The sequence below is a fragment of the Eriocheir sinensis genome, chromosome 23 (genome assembly GCF_024679095.1).
Source record: "Eriocheir sinensis breed Jianghai 21 chromosome 23, ASM2467909v1, whole genome shotgun sequence".
Classification (NCBI taxonomy): Eukaryota; Metazoa; Arthropoda; class Malacostraca; order Decapoda; family Varunidae; genus Eriocheir; species Eriocheir sinensis.
In genome coordinates, this window is record NC_066531.1 from 15,409,742 (window position 1) to 15,433,248 (window position 23,507).

General features: G+C 44.1%; 1 protein-coding gene across 23 annotated transcripts in view; it reads left to right on the forward strand.

The window, feature by feature from the left end:
• The first annotated feature begins 6,962 nt into the window (after positions 1-6,962).
• Positions 6,963-23,507, forward strand: part of LOC127002502 (demethylmenaquinone methyltransferase-like) — a 94,339-nt gene continuing 77,794 nt past the window's right edge. For 2 of the 23 annotated variants that reach the window (XM_050868546.1, XM_050868545.1), the window contains exons 1-3: positions 14,735-15,248; positions 18,175-18,326; positions 19,845-19,969. In XM_050868546.1, coding sequence (XP_050724503.1) covers positions 15,048-15,248; positions 18,175-18,326; positions 19,845-19,969 — 478 coding nt within the window. In that variant the 5' untranslated portion in view covers positions 14,735-15,047. Of the gene's footprint in view, positions 7,147-14,726; positions 15,249-18,174; positions 18,327-19,844; positions 19,970-20,573; positions 20,667-23,507 lie in introns of those variants that run through there. The other 21 variants (XM_050868537.1, XM_050868532.1, XM_050868531.1 and 18 more) reach the window with 21 other exon arrangements.

Here is a 23,507-nt window from a genome sequence, read left to right on the forward strand (position 1 = left end):
AAAAATGTTCATATCTCTAGTTGCCTGGGCAGTGAGCATCACCAGCAAATCAGTATCCTTCCCAACAACTACAACTGGTCGTTCATGGTCACCAGCTGCTGCAGTCAGTGATGTGGCTACAACGAGATGATCTGCATCTGCAGTGCTCTGCTAACAGTTCACACCATTAGACTTAATTTTTTCATGAGTATACCAATGAACCGCTGCTTGTTCTTACTGTTTGCCAGGAATGACGTTTGGGAGGTGGTAGGCACCATGTCCACCTCAAATATAATACCTGCAGATGCATTCTGGACTGCTCTCCTGTGTTGTTCTAGTGCTTTTGTTGATATGGTGCAATCGTATCCATCAAATATGATTGCTGAGCCCCTTCCATAATGATTAAGAACATGTGTCACATAGGTGTCACACACCTTTCCATATGTAGCGTCACATGACCAAGTTACACTGTGTAAGAGGTGGCCACCATCAATAATGAATTGTAAGTTCTCGGGAATCTGTAACTGGTCATTCACCTTTGACTTCAGCATAATGGCAAGGACACTTTTGATGTTTTTGCGCATCATCCCATGATGAAAAAGGGAGGGAGGGTGGGTCCCAAACTCATAACAAAGGAAATCCCGCATTTCATTATGATGCTTCATAATACATGTCACACGCATAAACAGAACGGCTGCGTTGACTTCCACACTCTGTCCTCTCATAGAAACTTGAGATCTAGCGCTGCTGATTGACAAAACCCTGTCTTTTCGCCTCATTTTCTGATCAGCATAGTTGTGTCCTGTCATTGCTTCTGCTCCAGCTTTCCCCACTGTGTATGATTCATCAGTATTTGCTGCAGTATTAGCAACTTCACCAGTAGAAATACAGACAAGAGATTCATACCCTTGATATGAGAACGGGGAATGTGTAGAAAGCCAATTAATGAAAGTTTCACAATCCTGAGTGTCACGTGCTGTTCTGGATGGACGTAAATCAGCATGCTGGTCTGATGTGCTGTTATGAACACCACATAAGTTTTCCAGTGCATTGCAGATAGGAACACATTTTGGAGTTACACAGACCCATTTGGTCACAGTGCTATCAGTTATTCCCCTACCACGAGCCAGTTCACCAGATGTCTTCAATAATCTCATGAGTTCTTGCTCAATTATTTGGTCTGTAAAATTCCCATTCCAAAATGTATCACTTCTCCGTATTGTGAAGTAACCATGCTTGGATAAATTTGGAAATTCAGTTTCACCCATTATTTCAGGTAGCTTCTTCATTGAGTCAAGATACAAACGTGTTGATTTAGCATAAGCAGTATGGCCTGCTGCATGGAATAACGGGATCATTTACTCACAGCATGAAGATGCAAATGCCAGTCTTCTGTGCGCTCTGCTCTGATAAAGAGCATAATTACTTGCACCTGCTTCAAATACTGGATCCATAACTTGCCTGTACGACTTTGTCTAGCAGCATCTGCCATGAGATCATGTAAAATGTAAGTCAGCTGCTGAACTACCTCTTCATTCATAATGCTACTCATGTCACACTCCCTGGCAAGGAGCATTATTTGAACAGAGCAAAACTGACTGATATCCATCCCAATCAGACAACCTGGTGTCTGTAGTAAGATCCTCACAAGAGCAGCTGCTGTGAGTAAATGGTCACGAAGAGCTCTTGCATATAGACTGCATAGACTGTCTGCCACAGACTCTCCAAACCACTACCGCCCATTATGTAGCCAATAGATCCCATGAATGACATCAGAAGGTGAAACCCACCAAGCCTGACTATTGTGTTCTTGAGCTCAGGGGAGGCCTTAACAGCTTTGATATACAGTGGCTGGTCAAATGTCACAAGACACTTTCCCAAAAATGGTTGATGGCTGAGATGGAGCTTGGTTGGTGAATGGAAGAATTTCTATCTTGCTTTTATGATTATTGTCCCCTGTGACTGCCACCTGCATGAATCCACTCCAGGAAGGACACTCTGCTGCAGGAATAGCTTGGGAAAAACTAGCAAACTATATACTATCCAGAGATTTAGCTAGGTTCAACAAGGCTGGGAGTGGTTGAGGGGGTTCAGGTGGGTCAATTATGACTGACTTCAGTCCTGCAGATTTAGGTTTTTTGTATGGCTTTATGGGCACATGGCTGAACTGTCCCATCTGCACTACAGATCTGATACTGGTGGACCTTTGTAGCAGAGATGAAACCTGATCTGTTGCTGCTGGGGTTACACATGCAATGCTACCCTTGGTATGCCACGTGCCATGACATGTTAGAGTGCGAACATTTATATCTACATTGTCAAAAATAAAATTGACTAGATCTCCAGAAAGGTAAAAAAACTGCTCTCCTTTTGGTAAAAGGGCATCATACAGTCTTTGAACCTCCCTGTAGTTATCTGCAAAAGATAAACTACCGAGAAGATCAATGAGTTCACGTGACTCCAGTTTTCTATTAATATACACAGATATTCCTAGCAAAATTGGTGATATGAATGAACGAGGTCTGACAGCAGATATTATACTATAGGCAATAGCAGTGCGACGTCTTTCTGCTACTGCTCTGTCATTTGATTTAGTCTTGATTATCACTTCTAGGAGACGCCTTAAGCCCCAAATACACTGCCGAATTTTGGCTACGAACCTGACGCCGAATCAGCTCGTGAAAAAATTCGGCGACTGGTTCGCCGACATGACCAAGATTCTTACAGTTCGTGACCATTTGGCGACATGTCGGCGAATGCTCAAGACAATTCGGGGACAGTTCGGAGAAATGTCGCCGACTATTCGGCGTCCAAGTCGCCGAGCTCAAAATCTGAAATGTTAACGTTTTTTTTTTTTGTCGCGGAATAACTGGCGACAAGTCTCCGAATTGTCTTCGCATGTCCCCGAAGTGTCGGCGACATGTCGGGGACAATTCTCCGACAGTGCCAAGATTTCTGACAGCTGAGCATCTGATGCCCATGTGGCATACAAGAGCACGGTAATCCGTGCCTACCTCATGGACTACTACAACACCCGGGGATCAGTGGCCTGACAGGACAGAATTGTGGGCGAGTAAATACCATGTGTGGTAATATGTGTAGTAATATGTATGATAGTATGTGTAATAAAATGTATAAATGTGACTTGGTTTTGTTTTGCTCTACTACAAATATTTTAGAATGAATGAATGTTTACGTAATATCAGTAAACAAACCAGTAACTGAAAGAAGAAATAAATCTAAATAACTGAAAATGAAACAAAGGTTAAATAATGGCAGAATAATTATATTAAGAAATAAATAAAGTAATAAATAGTAAATTAATTATGAAATAAATGAAAATGTTAGTTCCATACCTATTTTATATATTCATGATTCTTCTTGTTTTTCATATTTTATTGTTTACTTTTTATTATTATAGTATTATTTTATTCCGTGTGTGTGTGTATATATATATATATATATATATATATATATATATATATATATATATATATATATATATATATATATATATATATATATATATATAAAGAGAGAGAGAGAGAGAGAGAGAGAGAGAGAGAGAGAGAGAGAGAGAGAGAGAGAGAATCCATAAATAGATAGACAGATAGATGGACCCCCGTGTACACCTCCCACCGCGACCCGTTTGCCATGTCGTGATTTATTCGCCGAATATTCGGGGACATGTCCCCGAATAGTCTTGGCCATTCGGCGACATGTCGGAGACATGTCCCCGAATAGTCGGCGACATGTCGGCGACAAATTTGCCAATAAAATTTAAAATTCAACGGTCAAAATTCGGTGACAATTCGCCGAACACCGCGAATCGGACGCCGAATTGTCTGCAACATGTCAGCGACAATTCGGCGTCCATTTTGCATTCGTGCACATTCGGCGAACGTCCGCGAAATGTTCATGCAACATGAAACTTTAGCCCCAAATACACTGCCGAATTTTTGCTAACGAATGTGCGCGAATATGCAAGTCATCCAGTGTCGCGAACAAGTTCGGCATCTTTCTTGCCTGTTCTTGGCCGTTCGGGGACATGTCTGCGTCCACCACGCGACTTTTGACAGTTGGTCACGACCGCCACGAAAGTTTCATGTTACATGAAAATTTTTTACAGCAAAAAATGTTTCTTCCATTGAAAAGTAAAATATTGGAAGCCGAGAATATCGTCAATTACTCTGGTATGTATTAGTCTTACTTTTGTTGCAAATTGCTGGTGATTAGTTTAGTATTTGGTAATTCTTCTGTCCATGTTTTCGATGTTAACGGATTGTATTAACATATTTACAAACGATTCATTCAAAATGGCCGCGGAGGGGTAAGTTGAACCTTTAAGTTTGGGGACAGATGAACCATCAGTTCATCTTATCCATCATGTGTGAATGATTATTTTTAATCCTCATTGTAATCTGTTTGATATCAGATGCCGCGAAAGTACATCAGAAAAACGGGCCGGGCCCCTGTACCCCTCGATGTGATGAAAAGGGCCTCCGCTGCATTCGACGATGGAAAAAAGTAGAAAGAAAGAAAAGAAAAGGGCCACAAAAATACTGACTGACACGCCAATCCGGGATGAAGTAGCAGCAGAGAGAGAAGAATAATAGGCCGCAAAGGCGAATAAAGAAATTGTGAAGAATTTGTTTGGTAAGAGACAGAAGTCAAGACAGACAGCATCTATAATGCCACTTCGGATGATGATAGTGAGGACGATGTATGCGAGACCATGGATTCACTTACACAAGATTCTGATGACGATATATCGGATGACGAGTTAATGGAAGGCGGTTTCGTGGTAGTGAACATTCATAGCATGAAGGGAACCACACAAAGATATGTCGCAAGAGTCGACGTAATCGACGGTAATGAAATCGAGGGAGTTTTCATTTTTTTTTTTTTTTTTTTTTTTTACAACAAAGGAGGCAGCTCAAGGGCACACAAAAAAGAAAACAATAATAATAAAAAAAGCCCGCTAATCGCTCCTCCCATAAAAGAGTCAGAAGAGGTGGCCAAAAACAAGGTCAAATTCGGGAGGAGAGGTGTCCTGATACCCTCCTCTTTAAAGAGTTCAAGTCATAGGCAGAAGGAAATATAGATGAAGGAAGATTGTTCCAGAGTTTACCAGCGTGAGGGATGAAAGAGTGAAGATGCTGGTTAACTCTTGCATAAGGGGTTTGGACAGCATAGGGATGAGCATGAGTAGAGAGTCGTGTGCAGCGGGGCCGCGGGAGGGGGGGAGGCATGCAGTTAGCAAGTTCAGAAGAGCAGTCAGCGTGGAAATATCGATAGAAGATAGAAAGAGAGGCAACATCGCGGCGGAATTTAAGAGGTAGAAGACTATCAGTAGGAGGAGGAGAGCTGATGAGACGAAGAGCCTTAGCCTCCACTCTGTCCAGAAGAGCCGTGTGGGTGGAGCCCCCCCACACATGAGATGCATACTCCATACGAGGGCAGACAAGGCCCCTGTATATGGATAGCAACTGCGCGGGGGAGAAGAACTGGCGGAGACGATACAGAACGCCCAACCTCGAGGAAGCTGATTTAGCGAGAGAGGAGATATGAAGTTCCAGTTGAGATTTTGAGTTAAGGATAGACCGAGGATGTTTAGTGTTGAAGAAGGTGACAGCTGAGTGTTGTCGAAGAATAGGGGATAGGTGTTTGGAAGATTGTGTCGAGTTGATAGGTGGAGAAATTGAGTTTTTGAGGCATTGAAGGACACAAAGTTCCTTCTGCCCCAATCGGAAATGATAGCAAGGTCTGAGGTTAAGCGTTCTGCAGCCTCCAGTCTGGAGTTGTGTACTTCCTGTTTTGATGGTCTTCTATTGAAAGAAGTTGAATAATGTGGAGTGGAGTCGTCGGCATACGAGTGGACAGGACAGTTTGTTATGGAAAGAAGATCATTGATGAATAACAGGAAGAGAGTGGGTGATAGGACAGAGCCCTGTGGAACGCCACTGTTGATAGGTTAAGGGAAGAGCAGTGACCGTCTACCACCCCAGAGATAGAACGGGCGGAAAGGAAACTGGAGATAAAGGAACAGAGAGAGGGATATAATCCGAAAGAGGGCAGTTTAGAAAGTAAAGACTGGTGCCAGACTCTATCGAAGGCTTTCGATATGTCTAGCGCAACAGAGAAAGTTTCACCGAAACTGCTAAGAGAGGATGACCAAGAGTCAGTTAAGAGAGCAAGAAGATCGCCAGTAGAACGCCCCTTGCGGAACCCACAGAGGCGATCAGATAGAAGATTAGAAGTTGCAAGGTGCTTTTCAATCTTCCGGTTAAGGATTGATTCAAAAGCTTTAGATAGACATGAAAGTAAAGCTATTGGGCGGTAGTTTGAGGGATTGGAGCGGTCACCCCTCTTAGGCACAGGCTGTACAAAGGCATACTTCCAGCAGGAAGGAAAGATAGATGTTGATAGGCAGAGACGAAAGAGTTTGACCAGGCAGGGTGTCAGCACAGAAGCACAGTTTTTAAGGACAATAGGAGGCACTCCATCAGGTACATAAGCCTTCTGAGAGTTGAGGCCATAGAGGGCATAGAAAACATCATTAGGAAGAATCTTAATAACAGGCATAAAGGAATCAGAGGGGGGATGAGTAGGAGGAATATGCCCAGAATCGTCGAAGGTGGAGTTCTTACAGAAAGTTTGAGCGAAGAGTTCAGCCATAGAGACAGATGAGACGGCAGTGCTGCCGTCAGGGTTAAGGAGAGGAGGGAAAGAGGAAGAAGTGAAATTGGAAGAGATATTTTTGGCTAGATGCCAGAAGTCACGTGCCATAATCAAATTTACTTTTTAACTCTTAGCGGGTGATATTTTCTCAAATAGTCTCCAAAGCAAATACCCTTCACTCATCGTTAATCAAGTCATACTGAGTATACTATTCTGAGGAGACCTCGGGTAACCTTGTCCCAGGGAGTCTACCCCAACGGCCGGTGGCAACACTGCAGGGTGGCGCACGGCTGTCTGAGGTGACGGAGCTCACATATGAGGAGTCCGGCGGTAGTGGCGCGTGGCCTGTCATAAGTGTAACCATCACGTACCCTTTGAGGCTCCTAAATACTCTTCCGAACGCATGTGACCAGTTGTTGTGTCGCGTGTAACCTAGATTGACGCAGCGACGGAGGGGCAGCCTGAGGGACCGAACACCGATTCCTGGTAAGTACTTCCGTGGGTTGCCTCGTAGCAGCACAAGAGGTTTGTACTGATGTTTCTGGAATAAGAAAGTGAAAGGATTGTATCACCTACAAGAGTACTTCCTTCCGTGTATAGTTATGTGAGCTCGTAAATTCCACCGTCGGTTACAACAGAAACGGCAAATCGTGTATACTGCCCCTTTTCACCCCCCCACCCCCTTTTCGTTGCTTTTTTACATAGGTCAAATGGCAATCAGCACTACCCCAGCTACCATCCCCTCCCTGTCTTTGGCTTTACAGTGCCTAAAGTCAGGGATCTCCATGACCAATAACCCAGGAAAACTACTGTTGTACAATCGTGGGACACAAGTGTTGACACACTGTCCACTGAGTTTCGTTCACCGGCCCTGACTTTAAAATATATACACCGCATGGAAAGAGGCTAATGTTCAGATATGTCACCACATATACACTCTCCATAATTTATTAGATATGAATTTGTCAGTTGTGCACACTGATAACAAGTTTGTAATTTGTGGAGGAAAATGTATCTTTTTACATTTCGTTCAAATTAAGTCAAGGGCAGCTAAAGATGTTTACAAGGCTATTATGCATTTGAATAAATGTTGTATTCATTCCTGCAACGTCCTCCCTAAGAAAATACGAAGAAAACATTGATAACTTGCACAAATATTCTGATATGATCTAAAAATGTATAATGATGAAACCATTTAACTCTCGCTTGACAATGTTATGCAATGACGTCATCGACCATGCCAGCCGGCACATTTAGGAAACTAGTAGGCTATTGTGAATTGAATTGAATTACAAAGCTATTATTTTGCATTTAAGAATACTAAGCGATTCGCTTGCATTTATGAAACTAAGCCATTACTTTGCATTTACGAATACTAAGTTATTATTATGCATTTAAGAAAACTGCTATTATTTTGCAGTAACTTTTTTTGGTCAATTTACGGTTTCACCCAACCAACGATTTTCTCACGTGGTTCATGTTTTTCTGCTGATAGATGTAGAGAATTCCGTGATTTTGTTCCTCATTTCCGTCGCAAATGTCTACTTTTCGAGTTATGCCTCTTTTCAAGTTATGCCTATCCCCTTCCCTAAACGATCTTGGGGGACCTGTGGGAACACGGGGTTTTTGGGTGGGGGAGCATGAAATCGACTAATATGCATTTCAAATGAGGTCAAGAAATCAACAGAATCGCATTAGAACACCAGTGAAAAGGCATAGCCTACATTTGTTTTGGTTGGAGCGGGGAAGCGGCCATTGTGATGTAAGCAGTGTTGCCAACGATCCGCTATGGGTGAACATCCCATCCTGATCTGCTCATGTGCGGACTTTGTTTACATACACAGGGCGGATTATTTTCGGCACGGTACCATGTCTTTTCTCGCTTACTTATTGTGATCTGTCCCACCTGAGTTTATATTTGTTTTTTTATGAAAGTAAATGATGACGCATGTTTTGAATTTGGAAAATGCGTGAAATATGAAAGTTAATTCCTGCACCTCTTGTATGTCAGCAAATGTGATAAATGAGATAACCTGCACCTCTTGTATGTCAGCAAACGTGATAAATGAGATAACCTGCACCCCTTGTATGTCGGTAAATGTGATAAATAAGATAACCTGCACCACTTGTAGGGGGAGGTGGGGCAAAATGGCATAGGTGGGTAATATGGACCACCCCGTTTTCTGTGTTTTTAGCTTCTGCCAGCTATTGATAATGATATGGACTTACTCCTCGGCTCATTAGTCAGCTGCAACATCGGGGCAAGTTTGGACGCCGTCGTTTGTTTGTGTGTGAAAAATCCCAGAATATTTTATCACCAGCTGATCTATTGGTAAGTGTCTGATAAAATCGTGTTTATAGGAATACTGTGACTCATAATTTCATGTGTTATTCCATGATTCTTTGGTATTACTCTGTGCATGAGTCTGACTACTGAAACATTTTTCTGCACCGCCATTGTTCCGCTGAGATTGTTGTTAACATTTTCATTGCCCTTGGGGCAAAACGGCCCACTTAACAATAATAATTATTTTTTGCTGCTAACTAACTCACAACTTCACTGAACAAAGATAAGGACAAATTGTTCTCTGTTTCTTTTATATGAATATTAATTTTATGTTCAGGAAGGTAATGTCACTTTTCGTTTGTGAGTTCATGTTGTTCATGCTATTGAGCAAAATAACAATTATTTTTGTAATGCATTAAGAACTTTTATGTTCAGAAAGGTAATTTCACTTTCACTTGTGAGTAGTTTCATGAGAGTTCATTGGTGTTCATGCTATTGAGCCACAGATCATTTATTTTTGTAATGGAATAAGAACTTGATGTTCAGGAAGGTAATATCACTTTTCATTTGGAATTCATTGTTGTTCATGCTACTGAGCCTAAGAGCAATTGTTTTCTAATGGAATAAGAACTAGATTATTTTAGTTTTGTTAAGTAATCTTTCTAATGTGATTCTCTGTCAAAACGTATGTTTGGCATGTTACCAAGCATTTCCATATGAGGGCCATTTTGCCCCATACGTGAGGTCCGTTTTGCCCCGACCGTTGTACAAAATGGTCCACTTGTGGCTATTTTATTTTTTTAAATTCATGAGTAAAGGATCCAAAGTAGTTCTTCCAAAGAGAGTTTATTTTGTTTAATGATGAATAAAGATTGCAAAAACACCAGCTATCTCTGAATATACTACAAAATTGATGCAAAATCTGGAGTGAAACCTTAAGGGTGCCGTTTTGCCCCACCTTCCCCTGTGTCGGTAAATGTGATAAGTGAGATAACCTGCACCCCTTGTACGTCGGTAAATGTGATAAATGTGATAACCTATACCCCTTGTATGCCGGTAAATGTAATAAATGTGATAACCTATACCCCTTGTATGTCGGTAAATGTGATAAATGTGATAACCCTTGAATGTCATCCTGGAATTTGGCCATTCTCTCATAAAAACTAACATGCTGTATTGCCGCCATCTTGCCTGGACAAACTAATATCAACACTCTGTGATAGTAAACATTGGGTTCTGCGCATGCGCAGATCAGGATCGGATAGACTAAAATACATTAATGAGATTTATCGCCACGCCGGGCTGCCCACAACATTTCCTCCCGTCACTCCAGAAACACAGGCCGAGGACCGCGAACTTGTTTTCCACTGGAATGCCTCAGATTTGCTACACTTTTTTTTGCTGTCTGTAGCGCCGGTAGGGTTTTTTGAGGGGCGTTATAGACGGCCCCAGCCTGTTAGTGGCGCAAGCTAATTTTATTTATGGTGGCTGGCGTGATGTATGAATTGCTTGGCCCATGCTGCCTCCCGGTGCTCCTCTTGACCGAAGTTGCTGAAGTTAAGGTTGATTGAAGATCCGGACAGCATGCCAAGTGCCTTCCCACCCCTCAACTTAGCCACAGCCTCTTTGACCTCAACCAGAGAGGATGAACTTTCGTCAATGGGTGGGTCAGCATCCACCACTTGTAACCCAGCAACTGGAAGCTGCCGACGTGGAGAGTCCACCATGTACAGCTGCTCAAAGTTCTCAGCCCAACGTGCCCTCTGCCCATTCATGTAAGACACGAGGCAGCCGTCAGCTGTTCGGATAGTGTTCACCTAATAAGAGGGAGACTTGGAGCGGAGCATCTTCACGGCTCGATAAGCAGGTCGGGGGTCATTCGCATTTAAATGGCCCTCGACTTCCTCAGCGAGACTCCTGACATACCTCTCCTTGTCTCTCCTCAGGAGAGCTCTAGTCCTACGCGACAGAGCCCTGTATTGGCCCCGCTTCCCAGCAACTCTGGCAGCGCGACTCTCCTCAATATTATCCAACGTCTCCACCGAGGCAAAGGCACTCCTAGATCTCGGGCGCTCTCCAGTGCACTCCTCGGCATCTTGCAGAGTCTTACGTTTGAAGGTATTCCACAGTTCTACAGGGTCTTCCAGGGTGCTGAGCACATCGAACCGATTTGAGACCTTCACTGCATACTCCTGAGCACATGCCAGGTCCTTCAGCCTCTCGAGATGGAACACAGTAGTGTTGCATCTCGAGATTCTTTTTGACCTAACATGAAGCTTGAGTGTTGCAACAACAAGCCTATTGTCAGTTGCAAAGAACGCAGCACTCCGGTAAACCCTGCAGTTCTGAAGGATCCTCCAACGAGTATTTACGAGAATGTGGTCGATCTCCTTAGCTACAACTCCGGCATCGCTATATCAAGTCCAGCGGTGCAGCTCTGGTCTCTGGTACCAGGAACCCGCAATTCTCAACTTTCTGGATTTTGCAAAATTCAGGAGGAGAGAGCTGTTGATGTTCCTGGTACATTTGCGGAAATGAGTTCCTGTACCCACTGTGGTAAGCCTTCCCTCCAACCGGCAACGTCGCAGTAGTGCTACTCAAGTGTTGTTGTGAATAAACGATGTTCGTCGTGTTCGGGTGTGAGTGGCGGAGAGGTTCACTGCTATTCAGGAAGTGTAAGGGAGGCTTTATCCATAATTAAGAGGTGAAAATAAATGTAGCATGTGTATGTAACACATGTTAAACCAAGATATCACTACAAAATAATAACACCAGAGAGAAGACGAGGCGTATTATCTAGAGTCGAGACTTTGATGATCCGCTCCTTCATCAGCATTCACGTGTGAACGTGTGCACACTCTCTCTCTCTCTCTCTCTCTCTCTCTCTCTCTCTCTCTCTCTCGATGGAAATCCGATATAATTTTCTCACTTTCTAAGAAATCCGGCCACCTGTTTTTAACCAGTCTCTCACATACCTTCGCAACCACACTAGTGAGTGATACCGGTCTGTAGTTTAATGGGTCCGCTCTCTTGCCTCCCTTAAAAATCGGTACCGTACTATGTTTGCTCTCTTCCAATCTTGTGGTACCTTTTCTTCACTCAGAGAGGCACTCATTATGGAGTGCAGTTTCTCTGCAAGTTGATCACTACATTCTTTCAAGATCCACCCTGATACTCCATCCGGCCCCGTCGCCTTTCTTACATCCAATTTGTTCAAACTTTCTTTGACCTCCTGCACCGTTAACTGAATCTCTTACATAACCTTCCTTTTTCTTGGCCCGGGGGTTGTACAAATTCTTTTTTTGTAAAATTCTATGGAAGCTGTTATTCATCACCTCTGCCATCTTTGCTGGGTCCTCATATGTGGTTTCATCCATTTTCAGTTCATCGATTTTTTCTCTATTCTTTAATTTGCCGTTCACACGTCTATAAAATAGTTTGGGTAGGTCTTTTCACTTGTCGATTATATATTTTTCATATTTCCTTTTTTCTTCTCTTCTAATCTTTGTATATTCATTCCTTGCTTGTTTGAAATCGTTTCACGAGTTAATTCTTCTTCGTTTCCTCCATCCCTTCCAAGCTTCCTCTTTTCTCTTTCTAATTATCTCGGATCTCTTGTTAAACCACTCCTTTTTACCAACATCCTTTTTGGTTACCTAGGGGACATATTATTTTCGGCTTCCTTGTATAGCTTTAAAAACGCCTCCCACTTATCCTGTGTACTCTTGGCTTTGAACAGCCCACTCCAATTTGCATTTTCAAAAAAGGTTATCATGCTAACAAAGTCACAGTAGTTGCTTCTCCCAATTTTGTGATTTTCTTTTCGGTCAATCGTTTTATTTTCTGATACTTCAAAGTCCACAACCTCATGGTCACTCTTCGCTATTGGACAATCTACGTTAAGATTTTCTATTATTTCCGGCGCCTTACTAAATATATACCAGGTCTAGTCTTGATGCCTCGCCTTCTTTCCCGAATCTGGTATGTTCCTTGATCCACTGAGTCAGCACATGTTCCACTGCCAGTCGCAGGAGTCTTCCTCCCCACGACTCGTCTGCTCCCTGCGTCTCCCAATCCTCCCATTCTACCTCCATGCAGTTGAAATCACCCATTATAAGTATTCTCTCATACGCCCTCAACATTTCATCCTTGCAACTCACCGTCTATTGTATCATTTGTTTATATTCCCGCAACCCCATACGCTTGTTCATGGGGGCACATACCCTACTACATAATGCCTCCTTCTTCCTTCAGCACCCACAATTTTCACTTTCAACACCTCTGTCAAGCCTTCACCCTCAATTACCTCCTTCACCCTAATGCCTTTTTTAACCATTAACATCATACCTCCTCCCTGTTTTATCTTTCTGTCTCTCCTCCATATGTTGTTTGCACCTTCTCCAATCCCCACCACCTCAATTGAGTCACAACTTAGTTTCCGTCAGCCCCACAATATCAGGTTCTTTGTCTTTCAAATAGTCGTTAATTCTATCTACGATGAAACTATTCCATTAATATTCGTATATGTCACTTTCCACCCTTTCTCCTTTTCTGTTAGTTTTATTCCCTTCTTCCTCTCGACCCTATGAACTACTTTCTCACTTTCATATCCATTACTCTCCAAAAAAACTCCCTCTTCACTTAAACCGATCTCTTCTCATTTAAATCACGAACCTCACCTCTAAAGGCGGCTTTACACCTGGCAATTCGCGGCTGGCAATACAGGCGCGGCAGCATTTTTGGTCTGGGTCTGGGTCTGGGAGCTCTTCTCGCGGCAAGTTCTCTGCAGCTGAGCGTGTCCGTCTTGTATTGCCGACTGGCGGCCAGGTAAACAACATGTCGGCGCCAATAAAACAAGAAATGACAGATGCAGATAACAATATTTGGAGCCGGGAGGCCGAGGTGGCATTGCTAGAGGAAGTGAGACAGCATCGACACTTGTGGGACCCACAAGATAAGCTCTACAAGAAGCAGAGTCTGCGCAAAACAACTTTTGATGGAGTGGCAGCAACATTGTGGGAAATGTTTATCTCTTTGCGAGATATCGAAGGAGGTATAAGGAACGGTTATTTTCGTGTATTATATAATCACACTATGTAATGCCTGGGGGTTGGGATGGCATGTTCCTCCCTTCTCCTTTGTTGTTAAATGCAACAATAAACAATCAGTCAATCAATCAATACTACTTATGATAAAACTCGTTTACTAAAGTATTTCTACAATATTAGGCTGATGGACCAAAATCATTGTGGTTTTAAGATATGGTAGTAGCCTTTTGGGGTGTCTGGGGTGAATTCATGCCCTTGCATTTACTAGCAGTTTACGTCTTGATGCTCCCGGCGGGTCCTCCCACGTGTGAAGGTACTTTCTCCCGAGAGCACCCAGACGGTCTAGCCGCTAGATCGTCGCGGCTGTATTGCCGGCCAGGAATTGCCACGTGTAAAGTGTGTGTGTGTGTGTGTGTGTGTGTGTGTGTGTGTGTGTGTGTGTGTGTGTAATTCACCACGACCTGATCACGAGTTGGACTCGTAATCGCCAGCAGCAGGTACCCTCCCAACATGAGCAAGTGCTCTTTATCGTCGATCCCCTTTGCTCAAGGGGGGATAGTAACCACTCCTAGTCAACGGAAAGAATCCGGCCTGAGCGGGCTCGAACCGTCGCCCTGTCAGACCGTGAAGCCTGTGTGTGTGTGTGTGTGTGTGTGTGTGTGTGTGTGCGTGAGAGAGAGAGAGAGAGAGAGAGAGAGAGAGAGAGAGAGAGAGAGAGAGAGAGAGAGAGCAACTTCAGCTGGCCGTGCAATAAGCCGGAGAGCCTTACTGCACCCACACCTCACTATCACCTGCCATCCTCGTCCATGTAGCTATCCAGTCTACTCTTAAACCAAGCTATCGTCGATGCACTAACTATGTGATTGCTTAGTCTATTCCATTCCAGAGAGAGAGAGAGAGAGAGAGAGAGAGAGAGAGAGAGAGAGAGAGAGAGAGAGAGGCGGGCCACACCTGTCATGGAGGTGGGCGGAGCTTGAGAGCCAGCCGTCAAATCAGCGAGGAGTGCGGCGCAGGGCTAGAAAACCGTACCTACCTTCGTAAATATATAAAGGATGTATAAAGGAATTGTAATGTACTGTAGTCATGCCCTGCCTGTGATTCTCCCGTCTCTTCCCTGCTGCAGGATAATGTCTGAGGGCGGCAGTCGGGGCGACGTGGCAATGAGGGCGAACGAGAACGTCCACAGGTCGGGGGTCACGCCGGAGGAGATGGCGGCCGGCTACGACGAGTGGTCCGAGAACTACGAGGAGATGGTGAGAGAGAGAGAGAGAGAGAGAGAGAGAGAGAGAGAGAGAGAGAGAGAGAGAGAGAGAGAGAGAGAGAGAGAGAGATTTACATAAATTTACATAGAAAATCAGACCACACAGACCCCATGGTCCAGACTAGGTGGTCTGTCCTTAAACCTAAGTGATTTTACATTAATCAGATGGCCCCAAAACGTTGCTTTTCTTCTCTAGTTAATATTAAGTTCAAGGAAGTGACGGTCGAGCTTGTTTTTAAAGGAGTCAATCGTGTTACACTGGACCACTGATGGTGGGAGCTTATTCCATTCTCGCACTACAACGTTGGTGAAGAAAAATTTGGTGCAGTCTGAATTTACTTGTCTACATTTGAGTTTTGTGCCATTGTTCCTCGTTCGCAAAGTGTCATCGATCATAAACAATTTTGTTATGTCTACATTCGTGAAACCATTAAGTATTTTAAAACATTCGATCAGTTTTCCTCGGAGGCGACGTTTCTCAAGAGAGAACATGTTAAGGGTGGAAAGCCTTTCTTCGTAAGATTTGTTGCGCAAGGAAGGGATCATTTTTGTTGCTCGACGCTGAACACCTTCTAGTTTAGCAATGTCCTTTGCATGGTGGGGAGACCAAAACTGTACCGCATATTCCAAGTGGGGTCTGACTAAACTATTGTAGAGCGGAAGTATTACATATTTATTCTTGAATAAAAAGTTTATTTTAATGAAGCCCAACATTCTGTTCGCTTTATTTGCTGCATCGATGCATTGATGTGAGAATTTGAGGTTTGACGCGATTTTAATCCCCAGGTCCTTAACGCACTGAACGCTTGTGAGTTTAACGCCGTGTATTTCGTAATCGAACTTCTTATTTTTTGTTCCAACTTGAAGGACCTGGCACTTGTCTACGTTAAAGGGCATCTCCCATTTATCAGACCAAGCTGAAATTTTGTGCAAATCCTCTTGGAGGCTTTGCCTGTCTTCGTCAGTAAGAACCGAGTTACCAATCTTTGTGTCGTCTGCAAATTTACTAATGCGGTTATTGAGTCCAACATCCACGTCGTTGATGTAAATAATGAAGAGCACTGGGCCAAGGACCGAGCCCTGAGGGACGCCACTAGTGACAGGCGCCCACTCTGAGTTAAATCCGTCAATCACAACTCTTTGTTGTCTGTTGCTCAACCAATTCGCGATCCATTTTTTTACTTGACCGTCAATGCCTATTTGCTTTAATTTATAAAGTAATTTATGATGTGGGACTTTATCAAACGCTTTCTGGAAATCAAGATAGACTACGTCCACTGATTTGGTTACGTCATAAATTGAGAAGAGACCGTTATAAAAGGTCAGTAGGTTTGACAGGCAGGATCTTTTGTTACGGAAGCCATGTTGTGAATCCCCAATTAATGAGTGGCTTTCGAGGTAACTCACAAAATATGTCTCTAATTATGCTCTCGAGTAGCTTACCTACAATTGAAGTTAGACTAATGGGTCGGTAGTTACCTGGTATTTTTTTGTCTCCTTTCTTAAAAATCGGTGTCACGTTAGCCTTTTTCCAATCCGAAGGGACGATGCCTGGTCGCAAGGACATATTGAATACGGTAGTGAAGGAGGAGAGTATTTCGCTCTTTGTTTCTTTAAGCAGTATAGGATATACTTTGTCGGGTCCTGGACTTTTATTTGTTTTAAGTGAATGGAGAGCTTTAAGGACTTCATCGGTTGTTATTTCAAAATTAGGCAATGCATGCTCGAGATTTACAATAGTACTGGTGTTGGTGGGAGCGAGAGGAAGACTGTTAGTATTAAACACCGAGGGTCGTTATAACAAGGTCGAGTATATTATTTTGTCGAGTTGGCTCAGAAACCATTTGGCTTAGATAATTTTCTTCTAGAAATTCGATCATTCTATGTGACTCGCCTTCTGTACCTGACAGTGTCGCCCAGTCGATATGGGGGAGGTTAAAGTCTCCTAATATCAGTGAGTCGTTGTTATTAAGTGACTGTCTTAAGACGCTGTACATTTCAAGGTCGTCATCGAGTGATTGCCCGGGAGGTCTGTAGGTGACAGATATATTTAAATTGACTTTTGCAATGTTTACTCGCACGCACAAATGTTCAACGTTACTGTTCCCCGGTGTTTTGTTAGTGGGTTGCAAATAGCTTTTGACATAAAGGGCGACGCCACCGCCTCTACGGTTTACACGATCTTTGTTGAAGAGTCTGTTGTATTCGGAACTTAAATCAATATTTGTGGTGTCGATAAATGTTTCGGTTATAGCAATTATGTCAAAATTTTATGTTAGAGCAAGACATCTCAGTTCATCAGGATCACGCGGGATCACGGTTACGGGTTTGTTGCGATGCACGGCGTCTATTTACACGGGTGGGGTGGGGGGACGTGGCTGTGACTCGTTTTTTGCTCGGATGACACGTACTGCGTCGTTGAGGAGCCTTCCGAATCTGACTGCCCCGATGGGAGAAAGGTGCAATCCGTCCCTGTGGAAGAGCTCACTTTGTCCATAGAAATTGTCCCATGCGTTTAAGAACTCCACGTCAAGCTCCCTACAAAGAGTCTGTAAGCGGTTGTTTAGACTGAAGGCCTTACTGAAAAAGTCGCCCTCCGCCCAAGTCCGTGGTAGAACTCCTGAAATCAAAATGTTAGGGGATTTAGACTTATGCTGCTGGATGAGCCTACGGCACTTCTCCAGGAGTTCTTCAGACCGGATCGTGGTGCGAGAGAGAGAGAGAGAGAGAGAGAGAGAGAGAGAGAGAGAGAGAGAGAGAGAGAGAGATGCCTTCAGTACCAAGTGCCTACGCAGAATCATGGGGTATCGCTGGAATGATTTTGCGTTATACCGGCGACTACTCCGTGAGGTCCGGGAGTGAAGTGATGCGGCCCGTGGGGTACGCACCTGTAATCACCCGCTTCCCCGTCCCCTTAGATGATCTGGAAAGGCGGGTACCGTGGCCCCGCCATCACGCTGGAGGAGGCGCTGCGTTGGGTACCCCCGGAGCGGCGAGCCAAGGCCAGGGTGCTGGACGTGGCCGCCGGGACGGGCTGCGTGGGCCGCGAACTCCACCGGGAAGGCTTCAGGTGGGTGCCGCAGGGCCGCAGACAGGGGGATGGCCGGTCACCATACTTAAATATCCTCCAGTCCACTGCCTTCTGCCTGCCAGTGCCTCAGCCTCAACACGAGTCCAACGCCAAGAGATGAAGACGATGTGTTGGAAATTACAGAAGCTTGTGTAGAGGCAGGGCCGCTGGGTGGGAACTGGGAGCGGGTAGGAGCGGCATTACTATAGTCCATCGACTCTAACTTAAAATGGAGCCCTGTGGCTTGGCCCGGGGAAACCCCCATTGTTTACAGATCTAGCGATGACCTGCGCATGACGTTTTGTCTCACTGTTAGTCTGTACGTTATCTATTTATGGAATTTACATACATTCATAATACGACTGCGTGGTGTTATGAATGGCTTGGGATTAGAGGGATTGATTGATTGATTGATTTAGAGTTTCTTTCATGGCGCCGCAACATCTTGGTCATATGGCACCGGAGTAATAAAATGGAAGGCAAATAATTAAAATAATCTAAGGGTGATAAAAGTTATTAGGAAGATAGTTTTGAAATGGTCCATTCAGATATAGCACTAGTTTAAAATATAATAAAATGTTTATTAAAAATACATTAGTGAAATACAAATAACTTTCTATGAAGAGACCCTACAAGAGATGGAGGATGCCCATCTCCTGCAGATACCCTATGACGTCATGTCCAGGGGTGAGCGCCTTTTCTCCCAGCATTAGGGAAAGGGAAACATTCTCATGTACATCACAACACCGGGAGAGGTACTGCTCTCGCAGATCGGGCCGACAGTTCAAGCCAACTATGAGTATCGTCTGAGCTCAAATAAGCCTCGGAGGGTACTTAAATACTTCGATCATCGGTTCCCAAACCGAAACGGAATCAACTTATTCACTGCCTGAAGACTAACCATATTTACCATGAAAGGAATAACAATAGTGAAGTGTTTCCTTTCATGAAATAATAACTAATTGTTCTTGCTGAATTACAATTAAAGAGCAAGGATTATTTAATTTAACCGATGGAAACAGAGAGGAAAGCCACGCCATCTGGCGAGATAAATTCAAAATATCGCTTCAGACCCACGTGGTTGGTTTTCTCTCACTCCACCACCGGCCTTCACAAAGTAAAGACCAAGGCACCGCAGCCCACCCATTAACTCGGACGCAGTGTGCCTTCTGTTACCTGACTCGAGGGATACTACACCCGGCAACGAGACTTCAGAGACAACAGTATCTTTTGAAACCCGCTTCTCAGCTAAGTGCCCCCAGCAGTTATTTGAGACAGATAGATTTTTACTACACGGATCCGGTAGGATTATTATATGTTCGGCTGTCTGGGGTTGCTTGTTGGATACCTTCACCACCTAATAGCTGGTAAGCACTTGTTTCTTTGGGATTGTCTGACGGGTGTGTTATCCACTTTGCGAGTGACCTAACTGTTGGGTAGGGTAAATTTACTGATTCCCAACAACTACTACTAATGCTATAACTTCTACTTCTAATACTGCTACTACTACAACTACAGCCACTCCCACAGGCACATAGACGCTGTGGACCCGTCGGAGGGCATGATGAAGCAACGGGAGACTGGCATCTATACCAACGACTTCCTGGAGTTTATCGGCAGCGGACACTCCACCGTGCCCAAAGGTATTAGTGATTTGTTTTTTTACATCAAAGGACACGGCTCAAGTTCAACAAGAGTACACACAAAAAAAAGTCCGCTACTCGCCGCTCCCATAAAAGATTAAAGTAAAGAGTAGCCAAAAGAGAGGTCAATTTCGAGTGGAGAGGTGTCTTGATACACTCTTCTTGAAATAAGTCAAGTCATAGGCAGGAGGAAATACAGACGAAGGAAGGTTGTTCCAGAGTTTACCTCTTGCATAAGGGTTTTGGATAGTATAGGGATGAGCATGAGTAGAAAGTCGTGTGCAGCGGGGCCGCGGGAGGGAGGGAGGCTGCAGTAAGCATGTTCAGAAGAGCAGTCATCATGAATATATCGATAGAAGATAGAAAAAGAGGCAACATAGCGGCGGAATTTAAGAGGTAGAAGGTTGTCAGTAAGAGGAGGAGAGCTGATGAGACAAAGACCCTTAGACTCCACTCTGTCCAGGAGAGCTGTGTGAATGGAATTATTGTTATTGTTGTTGTTTCATATATATAAAGATTAATATACGTATTTTTCTTATACATCTCTCTCTCTCTCTCTCTCTCTCTCTCTCTCTCTCTCTCTCTCTCTCTCTCTCTCTCTCAGACACATACGACCTGGTGGTCACCTCGGGTGGTATGGGCGAAGGTCATATCCCACTCAGTGGCCTCGACGACCTGGTGCGCGTCGCAAAGAACGGTGAGCGAGCGTGCGTGCGTGCGTGCGTGCGTGCGTGAGCGTGAGAATGTTTTTACAACAAAGGAGACAGCTCAATGGCGCCAAAAAAGGAAACAATAATCTAAAAACACAGCCCGCTAATTGCTGCTCCTGATAAAAAATCAAAAGAGGTGGCCGAAAGAGGGGTCAATTTCGGGAGGAGAGGTGTCCTGATACTCTCCTCTTGAAAGAGTTCAAGTCGTAGGCCGGAGGAAATACCGATGAAGGAAGATTGTTCCAGAGTTTACCAGCGTGAGGGATGAAAGAGTGAAGATGCTGGTTAAATATTGCATAAGGGGTTTGGACAGTATGGGATGAGCATGAGTAGAAAGTCGTGTGCAGGGGGCCGCGGGAGGGAGGGAGGCAAGTTAGAAGAGCAGTCAGCGTGAAAATAGCGATAGAAGATAAAAAGAGTCAACATCGCGACGGAATTTAAGAGGTAGAAAACTATAAGTTGGAAGAGGAGAGGTGATGAGACACGTGAGATGCATACTCCATACGAGGGCGGACAAGGCCCCTGTATATAGATAGCAACTGTGCGGGGGAGAAGAACTGGAGGAGACGATACAGAACGCCCAACCTCGAGGAAGCTGAATTAGCGTGAGTGGAGATATGAAGTTTCCAGTTGAGATTTTGAGTTAAGAATAGACCGAGGATATTTAGTGTTGAAGAAGGTGACAGCTGAGTGTTGTTGAAGAATAGGGGATAGGTGTTTGGAAGATTGTGTCGAGTTGATAGGTGGAGAAATTGAGTTTTTGAGGCATTGAAGGACACAAGGTTTCTTTTACCACAATCGGAAATGATAGACTCCAGTCTGGAGTCGTGTACTTCCTGTTGGGATGGCCTTCTATTGAAAGAAGTTGAATAATGCAGAGTTGAGTCGTCGGCGTATGAGTGGACAGGAAAGTTTGTTATTGAAAGAAGATCAATGATGAATAACAAGAAGAGAGTGGGTGATAGGACAGAGCCCTGTGGAACGCCACTGTTGATAGGTTTAGGGGAAGAACAGTGACCGTCTACCACCGCAGAGATACAACTGCCGGAAAGGAAACTGAAAATAAAGGAACAGAGAGAGGGATATAATCCAAAAGAGGGTAGTTTAGTAAGCAAAGTCTTGTGCCAGAGACTCTATCGTAGGCTTTCGATATGGCTAAGAGAGGATGACCAAGAGTTAGTTAAGAGAGCAAGAAGATCGCCTGTAGAACGCCCATTGTGGAACCCATACTGGCGATGAGATAGAAGGTTAGAAGTGGAAAGGTGCTTTTGAATCATCCGGTTAAGGATTGATTCAAAAGCTTTAGATAGACAGGAAAGTAAAGCTATAGGGCGGTAGTTTTAGGGATTGGAACGGTCACCCTTCTTAGGCACAGGCTGTACAAAGGCATACTTCCAGCAGGAAGGGAAGGCAGATGTTGATAGGCAGAGACGAAAGAGTTTGACCAGGCAGGGTGTCAGCACGGAAGCATAGATTTTAAGGACAATAGGAGGCACTCCATCAGGTCCATAAGCCTTCTGAGAGTTGATGCCAGAGAGGGCATAGAAAACATCATTTGGAAGAATCTTAATAACGGGCATAAAGGAGTCAGAGGGGGGATGAGTAGGAGGAATATGCCCAAAATCGTCCCGGGTTGAGTTTTTACAGAAAGTTTGAACGAAGAGTTCAGCCTTAGAGACAGATGAGACGGCAGTGCTGCCGTCAGGGTTAAGGAGAGAAGGGAAAGATGAAGAAGTGAAATTGAAGGAGATATTTTTGGCTAGATGCCAGAAGTCACGGGAAGAATTAGAAGAAGCAAGGTGTTGACATTTTCTATTGATAAAAGAAGTTTTGGTAAGTCGGATAATATATATGGCACGATTCCGGGCTGACATGTAAAGGTCATAGTTAGCGTTGTGAGATGCCTCTCTATCTTTAACAGCACGAGAACAAGCATGATTCAACCAAGGCTTTTTAGCATGAGGAGTAGAGAAAGAACGTGGAATGTGTGCCTCCATTCCAGAGACAATCACCTCTGAGATGCACTGGGCACACACAGAGGGGTCTCTCTCCTGGAAGCAGTAATCATTCCACGGGAAATCGGAAAAGTACATCCTCAGATCGTCCCACCGAGCTGAAGCAAAATGGCAGAAGCATCGCCTCTTCGGTGGGTCCAGAGGATGTACAGGAACGATAGGACAGGAAACAGAAATAAGGTTATGATCGGAGGAGCCCAACGGAGAGAACAGTTTGACAGAGTAAGTAAAATGATTAGAGGTAAGGAAGAGGTCTAGAATGTTGGGCCTCTCTCCAAGACGGTCGGGAATACGTGTAGGGTGCTGAACCAACTGCTCTAGGTCGTTGAGGATAGCAAAGTTGTAGGCTTGTTCACCAGGCTGGTGTGTGAAAGAGGATGAAAGCCAAAGCTGGTGATGAACATTGAAATCTCCCATGATGGAGATTTCAGCGAAGGGAGAGTGAGTCAAGATGTGCTCCACTTTATAATTCAAATATTCAAAGAATTTTACATATTTATAGAGTTAGGTGATAGATAAACAGCACAGATATATTTAGTAATAGAATGAAAATGAAGTCTTAGCCAGATGGTGGAAAATTCAGAAGAGTCAAGGTCGTGGGCACGAGAGCAAGTGATGTCGTTGCGCACGTAGGCGCAGCATCCAGCTTTGGATTGAAATTTAGGATAGAGATAGTAGGAGGGAACAAAGTAGAGGTTGCTGTCAGCAGCCTCAGAAACCTGTGTTTCGGTGAGGAAGAGAAGGTGAGGTTTAGAGGAGGAGAGATGGTGTTCCACAGAATGAAAATTAAAACGAAGACCGCGAATGTTGCAG